Consider the following 9,901-nt stretch of genomic DNA (forward strand, 5'->3'; position numbering starts at 1 on the left):
CATCCCCAGTATCAGTTTCCTGGGTTTTATATTGAACTGTAGTTGTGTAAGATATAACCATTGTAGGAAAGTGGGTGAAGGGTCCACATGGGGCTTCTCTGTATTATCTTAATGGCTTCCTGTAAATCTATAATTATTTCAAAATAAGTTAAAAAAAATATGGACTTCTGCTTCCAGAAATACAGAATAGGTGTACATTTCTCTATTGCTACTGAGTACAACTAAAGCTCTTCACATTATATACATAAAAAGCAAGCATAAGAGGGACTTTCCTGGTAGTCCAGTGGTTAAGAATCTGCCTTCCAATGTAGGGGATGTGGTTTCAATGGCTGTTTAGCAAACTAAAATCCCACATGTTGCAGAACATGTAAGCCCATGCACCCTAACTAGTGAGCCCTTATGCTACAGCTACTCAGCCTGCATACTCTAGAGCCTGTACTCACAAACTCACAACTAGAAAAGCCCCCACACATCTCAGCTAGGAAAAGCCTGCTTGCTGCAGCGAAGAGCCCATGTGCTACAACAAAGACCCAGTGCAGCCAAAAAAAAGGAAAACAACAACAGACAGGCATAAGAAACTCTGAAAGTTGGAGAGAAGAAGGCTGACCTGCTAGGGAATTGTGACCCAAAGAGCAATATAATGAGCTCTCCGGATTTTCTGTTTCTCTCAAAGGTGCCAGACTTGGAGCTGGAGAAGTTGGAACCAGGAAACTACAATGGGTAACAGATAAAAATACACGCCACGAAAAGTCTGCTTCCTGTAGCCAAACAGAAAAGAGGTAGCTTAGCAAGACAGAAAACTTTTAGACAATAACCACTCTATTCCAGCCAGACACCACAGAAACTCACCCTACCCCAACCCATGCCACAAAGACCAAGTGGGGAGTTAAGAGTTCCACCCTTGTGAGGTTATAATGAAGTGCCCCAAACTCCTGCCAGGATGGTGAGAAAAGAGCTTGGATTATTATTCCCATCTGGCAGTAGCAGGGCATTGCCCCCTCTTGACTGAGATGTCAGAAGACACTGAGTCAGAACTTTTAAGGACTTTTATCAATGTCCAGTGGTGATGAGGCTGTCATAACATGTCAGGGGAGGCCTTGTTGGGGGCAGTAACAAGGCACTCTGCCACTTTCCAGCTAGAGAAGTATTAGCTGAAGCTTGCTGACGAGCCAGAACTTTCACTTTAGCCCAGCAGTAATGAGGAACTCTTTCCTTAGGTGTCCAAAGGGGCTAACTGGGCAACCTGGACTTCTGTTTCTACCTGATAGTAATAAAAGAGTACCTCCCCACTTCTGCATCGCAAGGATAAGTTAGCAGAATAGAGTGTTTAAATAAGGTCCAGAATCTCAGAACATAATATGAAACTATCCAGATTTCTATCTAAGATCACTCATTGTACCAAGATCAAGGAAGATCTCAAACTACATTTCAAATGCAATTAATACCTGTCAGCAGTAAGCTGATAGCGCTCCTAGAATTATTAGACAAAGATTTTAGAGCAGGCGTCATGAAAATGCGCTAGTGAGCAAAAAGATATAAAGAACCAAATGGAAATTTTGGAACCCCCAAATAATTAAAAAAATTCATGAATGGTCTCAACAAGAAACAGTAATCAGAAACAATCAGAGAACCTGAAGATAGAACAATAAAAAATACCCAATCTGAACAACAGGAAATAGACTTTAAAAGAAAAATGAACTGAATTTTAAGGACCTGTGGGTCCCGGAAGATCTAATATTCATGTTATCATATTTCCAGGAGAGGAAAAAGGGAAAGAGCCAAAAAAGGTACTGCAACAAATAATGGTTGAAAACTTCCCAAGGACTTGCAAGAGTCATAAACACACATTTTCAAGAAGCTTAATAAAACTCAATCAGGTTAACTCAAAGAAATCTACATAGTTATGAAAACTGAAAACAAAACATTTGAAAACAGGAAACAATTTGAAGGACAGCAGACTTACCATCAGAAACCATGGACGCCAGAAGGAAGTGGCAAACAGTTTTCAAGTGCTGAAAAAAAAGAATTACCAGTCCAGAATTCTATACCCTGTGAAAACAATGTTTCAGGGGCAAATGGGAAATTAAGATGTTCTCCAGTGAGAGAAAAGTAAGAGAATTTGTTGCCAGCAGATACACTGTAAAAGAATGACTAGAAGTTCTCCAAACAGAAAAACAATAAATGAATCTTACCAGGATGGAAAAATATGGTAAGCAAAGATACAGGTAAGTACAAGAGATTGTCCTTTTCCTGAATTTTCTAAATTATGTTCAATGGTTGATGCAAAAATCATAATACTGATTAATGCAGCTATAAATGTACATAGAGGAAATATTTAAGACAACTAGATCTCCCAGAGAAAAAAGGAACATCAAAGGTAAGCTTTCTATACTTCACTAGACTGGTAAATGGCAATACCAGTAGACTGTGATAAGGTATGCATAAATAATGTAATAACTAGAGAAAAAAACATACAACTAAAATTTATAAAAGCTATACACTCAAAACCACTATAGATGTCTTACTTCAAAACTTACTACAGAACTACACTAATCAAGACACTGTGTTACTAGCATAAGATTAGACATATAGATGAATGAAATAGAATTAAGATTTCAAAAATAGATCCATACTTTCATTGGCAACTAATTTTATTATTTTACTTCCAGTTTTGTGATAATTGACATACAGCACCGTGTAAGTTTACAGTATAAAGCGTAATGATTTGACTTACATATTGAAATCATGATTGTAGTAAGTTTAGTGAACATCCATCATCTCATACAGATATAAAATTGAAGAAATAGAAAAAATTTGAGGGGGAATTCCCTGGATAAATATCCACCTTCCAATGCAGGGGGCATAGATTTGATCCCTGGTTGGGGAACTAAGATCCCACATGCCACCGGGCAACTAAGCCTGTGTGGTGTAATTAGAGAAAGCCTGAGCACTGCAGTGATGACCCCACCCAGCCCAAAAAAAAGAAAATTTTTTCCTTGTGATAAGAACACAGGATTTACTGTTACCTTTTATATAAAACTTACAGCAATGTTAATGATTTTAATCATTTTGTACATTTCACCCCTAGTACTTATCTGGTAACTGGAAGTTTATACCTTTGACTGCCTTCGTGCAATTCCCCACACCCTCTCCTCCCCACCTCTGGTAACCACAAATCAGATTTCTTTTAGTTTGTTTTTGAAGTATAACTGACATACAACCGATATTAGTTCCTGGTGCATGGGAGTTTATTTTCACCAAGATAACTCAATGGGGAAAGAATATTCTTTTCAATAATGAAAAGAAATTTATTGAAAAATTTCTTTTCAATAAATGATGCTAAGACTAGATGTTCATGTGCAAAATAATGCAGTTGGTCCCCATATACAAAAATTATCTTGAAATGGGTCATTTCAAGTAAATGTAAGATCTAAAACTATACAAATTTTTTATGAAAACATACATGTAAATCTTCATGACCTTGGATTATGCAGTGATTTCTTAGATACAATACCAAAAACACAGAAATAAGTGAATAAAAAAGATAAATGATACCAAAATTAAAAATTTTGTTTCAAAGATTATAATCAGGAAAATGACAATAGGAAAAAGTTTTGCAAATAATATATCTGATAATGACTTGTAATCTAGAATATAGAAAGGATGATTGCATTTGATAATAAAAAGACAAATAACCCAATTAAAAAATGGACAAGGTATCTGGATAGACATTTCTCCAAAGAAGTTACACAAATGACCTGTAAGCACATAAGAAGATGCTCATCATTAGCCATCAAAAAAATATACTCAAATTCTTAAGCAAATATACACAGATTCTTAAGCAAATATTAGCAAAAAGAGTGCAGCAATATATAAAAGTAATTATACATCATGTCCAAGTGAGGTTTACTCTAGGGATGCAGGCTGGTTCAGTATTTGAAAAATCAGTCAAGGTAACACATCATGTTAACAGCATTAAAAAAAAAATCACATAGCATTTAAGCAGAAAAAGCCTTTGAAAAAAGTTAAGCATTTATTCTTGATAAAGACTCAGGAAAAATAGAAATAGAGGAGAACTTCATTAAATTGGGAAGAGCACCTACCAAAAATCTACAGTTAATATTACACTTATTGGTAAAAGGCTTAAGGACTGCTTTAGGAACAAAGAAAGGATGTCTGCCCTCAGCAGTCTTATTAAACAAAGTGCCAGGATTGGTAGCCCACACTATTAAGGCAAGAAAAGGAAAAAATAAAAGGCATTCATATCAGGAAGAAATGTTCATTGAACATATCAATGTCAACATTCTGATTGTGATATGGTACTAAAGTTTTGCAAGATGTTACCAGTGGGGCAAGGAACAAGACTGGTTCAAAATTGGGAAAGAAGTAAGTCAAGGTTGTATGTTGTCACCCTGCTTATTTAACTTATATGCAGAGTACATCATGAGAAATGCTGGGCTGGATGAAGCACAAACTGGAATCAAGATTGCCAGGAGAAATACCAATAACCTCAGATAAGCAGATGACACCACTCTTATGGCAGGAAGTGAAGAAGAACTAAAGAGCCTCTTGATGAAGTTAAAAGAGAGTGAAAAACTGTCTTAAAACAGCATTGAAGAAACTAAGATCATGGCATCCAGTCCCATCGCTTCATGACAAATACACAGGGAAACAGTGGAAACTGGCAGGCTTTATTTGCTTGGGCTCCAAAATCACAGCAGATGGTGACTGCAGCCGTGAAATTAAAAGACGCTTGCTCCTTGGAAGGAAACCCACGACCAAACTATACAGAGTATTAAAAAGCAGAGACATTTTACTTTGCCAACAAAGGTCTGTCTAGTCAAAGCTAGGTTTTTCCAGTAGTCATGTATGGATGTGAGAGTTGGAGCATAAAGAAGGCTGAGCACCAAAGAACTGATGCTTTCTAACTGTGGTGTTGGAGAAGACTCTTGAGAGTCCCTTGGACTGCAAGGAGATCAAACCAGTCAATCCTAAAGGAAATCAGTCCTGAATATTCATTGGAAGGACTGATGCTGAAGCTCCAGTGATTTGGTCATCTGATGCAAAGAGAAAAGACCCTGATGTTGGAAAAGATTGAAGGCAGGAGGAGAAGGGGACAAGAGAGGATGAGCTGGTTGGATGGCATCACCAACTCAATGGACGTGAATTTTGTCAAGCTCCAGAAGATGGTGAAGGACAAGGAAGCCTGGTATGCTGCAGTGTTTGGGGTTGCAAAGAGTGGGACACGACTGAGCGACTGAACAACAACAAAAAACCATTGGGGGAACTGTGTAAAGTATACAGGGATCGCTATTATTTCTTACAACTGAATGTTTATCTACAATCATCTTGAAAGGATTAACCTTAAAGAAAAAATATGGATTGGCCCCAATTCTCTTTTGCTTTTATATGCTTTGCATTCTTAGCATTGCAGGGAAAGTGTGCTATTGGTGCGAGTAGGAATGGTTCTGTTCCATGTGTTTCTTTTAGAGCATAAGTTTTTGCTTTCTGTGAAAAATAACTCATTCATCAGGCATGGTGAATCATCCAGCAAGGATGATGAGTCTTTGACCTTGAGGTGAGTTTTATTTTATATCGCTGATGTCAGATATCCAGTCAGCTGCTAGGATTCTCTAGGAAAAGGAACATGAAATGCAAAAACTTGCCCAGAGGCCCCTACATCTGACAGTCAAATCAGAAGGAGGGATTATGATCAATATCCCTGCAAGAAATCTCTTCTGTGGGATCTATTGGTTCCTAGTATGTATTCTGGTGAGAGGAGGGCAGATGGAGAAATGATAGATTATGCAGTCCTGATGGAAAGAAGTGGATAGTAGAGAACCCAGGCTGAGGAAGATATGTTCCCTTTTAAAAAGGTAATGGCGGGGCGCTTCTGGGAAATCTGAACTTATTATGACTAAGAGGCACAGGAATGCATTATCTATATTAAAAACCTAACATTTATATGCTTCACCATATACTCAGACTATCTTTGGAATCAGGTAACAGTTATTAGGGGAAGAGAATTGAATGGCTGAGAAACAAGGGAGAGAGGAGACATCTTGCCTTTTTCATTATGTTCATGTACTATGTGTTTACAAGAACGAATAAACTTAACTGGTGGCCAGATTTCCTATAAGCCTGTCTCGGAGAGTATTTCGTTCAGATTTTTGCTTGAAGGTTTAAGTCCTGAAAACTGCCACCCTGTCACCTTTGCCAGAATCTGGGTGTATGGGTGAAATAGGGTGGAAGTAGCTCTGGACTGAGTGAACACTTGGGTTTTAGCCTCTTGTCTCTCACTAAGCAGCTGTGACCTTAAATAAGCTCTTTCAGCTATTTCCCTGGGCTTCGGTTTCCTTCTTTGTAAAAAAAAAAAAAAAAGGCAACCTCTGAAGTCCTTGGTCATTTAAAGTTGCCCCTCCTTTTCTGCTGCCCCCAGCATTTGGGAATGGGGGCCTCTGCAGTGCACCTCGTACGGGCTGAGTAAACATTTATCCGCTGGTTAACTGGATGGAGGCTAAGGGGCACAAAGCGGATGACGAGGCGTCCCCCTGGCACTCTTCAGCACAAAGCAGCAGAGTGCCGTGGTACTATGGGCCTGCGAGGGTCTTGAAACTACTCTTCACTCCCCAGCTCGATTCCTGGAGTACAGTTGGTGCTCAACTAATGAGTGAACGCGTGAGTGAAATGAATGAGAGAGGTGGACCGCGAAGTGTGCAATTATCTAGTGAATTCCCGCGAAAAAAAATAAGAGACAACGCCGCCTTTCCCCGATTCTTCAAGGCGACAGCCGAGGTGTGAAACTCCGGCAGCTGACAGGCGAAGCCTTTCAGATCTCGCTTGGCTGAGAGGCGGCAGGCGGGGCTGAGGGAGAGAGCGAGCCTGGAGCCCGCCCGCCCCGCCTCCCGTCGTGCGCGCGCCCCTCGTCCCGTCGTGCGCGCGCCCCTCGTCCCGCCGCGCGCGCCCCTCGTCCCGCTGCGCGCGCCCAGGACCGCGGCGGAGCCGGCCTGGCGGCGCGCGGTCTCCGCGTCGCCGCGCGGGTGGGTGGGATCGCGGCGGAGCTCCCGGCGCCGGGGCAGGGGCTGGAGAGCGCCATGGCGGCGGCAGCGGCGGCGGCATCCGGTCCCCGCGCCGCGGCGAGGTGAGGGGCCGCGCGTCTCCCTCCGGCTGAGGAGGCCACAGCCGCCCGCCCGCCCGCCTTCCGCGCGGGCCGCGGCTCCGGCATGGCCGGGCTCATTAAGAAGCAGATCCTGAAGCACCTGTCCCGGTGAGAGCGCCAGCGCCCGCCCCGGCCGTCCCGGGCCCGTCCTCGTCCCCTTCGACCCTCCTCCCTAAAAGCCGTACTCCGGGCCGGCCTCCCTCTCTTCAGCCCCGGGGCCGGGACTCGGCGGCGATCTCCGCCTCGGCTCGAGCCGGACAGCCCGCTCCGGGGGCCGCGACCGTTGTCAGGCGCTGCTCTGCCCTGGCCCTGGGGGCCGGCGCCCCTGCCCCGGCGCGGGTGCCCAGGCCCTCCTTCCCATCGGAAGAGCCCCTTGGCCCTCCCGACCGCAAGGATCTCCTGACCGGCCGCGCGCACCTCAGTCCCCAGGCCGCCGGGCAGGTCACCCCGCTCCCCCTTGCATGCCCCCCGCCCCGCCCCGGGCCCTCTGCCCGGCCCCCGGTGGCCCCCGCGGTTCCCACTCTTTCCTGCCCGCCCCGCGGCGTCTTCTCCGCGCTGCTGCCCCTCCCTCGGGGCCGTCTGCCCGCCTCTTTACCCGCCCACCTGCCCGCTCCTCGGTCTTCGTCTTCCTCCTCCTGCCCCGGACTAGATCCCTCAACCCCGCTCACTCACTTAAAAATGACCCCGACCCCCAGTCCTTCAGAACACATCCTCCGCTCAGATTCCCACCCGCGATACTGGTTTTTCTTTCTCCCGGAAGCTCCCAGCTCCTTGTCTTCGTCGTCTGGCCGACCCTGTTGCATCACTCTCGAAAAAGATCTAATCCTTGCAGCCTGACCGTTCCTCGAATCTCCTTTTCCCCTCCCGGGGCTTCTCTTTTCTTTTAACACAGACTAAGTGGAAAAAGGGCATGAGAGTTGGGCATAAAGTTTCGACAGCCTTCTCTTTAAGATATGAGGATATTTGGACAGCCTGTGAAAAGAACTAACAACGCCCACTTCTGCTTTGCAGCCATCAGATAAACAATGTTATGTCCGCCAAGTCATTTGGACCCGAGCTGGGTGGCACGCGAAACTGTTCGCTTGTAACTGGGTGACTGCTGACCCCTGAGTTAGGATTGCAGCTTGTCATAACTGGTGTACAGAAAATTCAGAAGCTAACCTTTCGCTTCGTTTTCACTCCTTATTCCGGGCAGGGCTTAGCGATACCTTTAGACAGCCGTTGCCTCTCACGTGGAGGGTGATCCAGTCCTTGCCTCCACAGTGGTCAGTGGTTTTGAGGAGGAGGGAGTAGGGGAGAAGCCAGTCTCCATGGGACCCCAGGCCTTGTTCTCCTTTCTTTTCTGGGCTTCTCATTGCCTTGGTAAGTGCCGTGTGAGACACTGTCGCTGGCACTGCGTCCTCTCTTCTGGCAGACACTTTGGCCAATTTACTGTTATTTTGATTTTAGACTTTAATTAGTAATTAGATTCAGATTCATCTCTTGGCTAATCACCACACCATATTTTAAAGTAAAGCGGATTAGAGGCTGGAGTTGGAAAGTGACTTTGGATCCTCTACTTGGGTTAATTCCCTAGTATATTCTTTCTCAGGTAACATTCATTTGGGTGTGCCATGAATTTGCTTGCTCTGTGTAAAGACATGTGTACAACTAATGATTGTGAAATGAGGCAGAAAATTTAACTAAAGGAAAAGCATTAATTTGAATGAATACAGAATCAGACAATTTTTGGGTTTAGAGATGATCTTACCTAACATAGCCTTGTGTTTAAGAGGTCAGGCTAATTTTGGTTTACTTTCTTTAACTATAAAATGAGGATAATAGTAGTATCTAACTCAAAGGGTTATTGTAAGGGTTACATGAGTTAATACACAAGGGCTTAGTGCAGTGCCTAGTGCATAGTAAGTGTGCAATAAAGCATGTGATGTGGTTATTTGGGAGGCCACAACTTGTGTGATGATTTGATATAAGCCACAGACTTTTCCAGAAAAACCCACATATGCAAACAGATAATTTTTTATGTAAGTTCCCATGGTGGGGAAAGTTCAAAATCCCTTAAAACTCATGCCTTAACCTCTTAAGGCATCTTGAATTAATGCCCTGAAGAACCCCCAGGTAGTTCAGCCTCTCATTTTATGACTGAGGAAGCTAAAGCCTAGAAGGATAAGTGACTTGCTTAAGTTGCAGTGGAAGGTACAGTAGAGAAATAGAGGGAGTTCCCTGGGGATCCAGTGGTTAGGACTCTGTGCTTTCACTGCCAAGGGTGTGGGTTCAACCCCCAGTCAGGGAACTAGGACCCCGCAAGCCCCATGGAGTGGCCAAAAAATGGGTAGAGAAATAGAACCTGGTACACTTCTGCTTCCTGATTCTGGTACACTTCTGCTGTAATATGGTACACTCATATTCTGCGCTGTCTCTAAGAAGATAGAAATTTTTAAAGAAAAAATTTAATAGTATATGCTGACATATTCAGTGACTCCTTAGTGAACAAAATATCTCTTTTAGATGAAGTAGGAATAGGTGTTAGACATTGGTAGAAATTTCTTGTTTCCTCAGGGTTGTGTGGTTTACTGAGGAGTAGGGTGGAAGGTTATTCAGGGCTGCCTTTTTTGCTAGGATGTAGGTCTGACTGGGGGACAGGTCAAACTTCTGAGGCCTTCCTGTTGATTCAACTTGGGAAAGCTTCCTTAATCACACAAGACATTTGTGTCTCTGTATGGTCTCTACTACACATCCAGAGGC

The 9,901-nt window shown here is 43.8% G+C and overlaps 1 protein-coding gene across 2 annotated transcripts in view; it reads left to right on the forward strand.

Annotated features, from left to right (window-relative positions):
- The first annotated feature begins 6,980 nt into the window (after positions 1-6,980).
- Positions 6,981-9,901, forward strand: part of BLTP3A (bridge-like lipid transfer protein family member 3A) — a 77,285-nt gene continuing 74,364 nt past the window's right edge. For both annotated transcript variants that reach the window (XR_016036094.1, XM_055407055.2), the window contains exon 1: positions 6,981-7,267. Coding sequence is in view for 1 of the 2 variants with exons in the window: in XM_055407055.2 (XP_055263030.2) it covers positions 7,224-7,267 (44 nt within the window). In the remaining variant the exon portion in view is untranslated. The remainder of the gene's footprint in view (positions 7,268-9,901) is intronic.

This window comes from Moschus berezovskii, chromosome 23, assembly GCF_049115385.1.
Source record: "Moschus berezovskii isolate FMDL1 chromosome 23, NW_MosBer_1.0, whole genome shotgun sequence".
In the NCBI taxonomy this organism is placed as follows: domain Eukaryota; kingdom Metazoa; phylum Chordata; class Mammalia; order Artiodactyla; family Moschidae; genus Moschus; species Moschus berezovskii.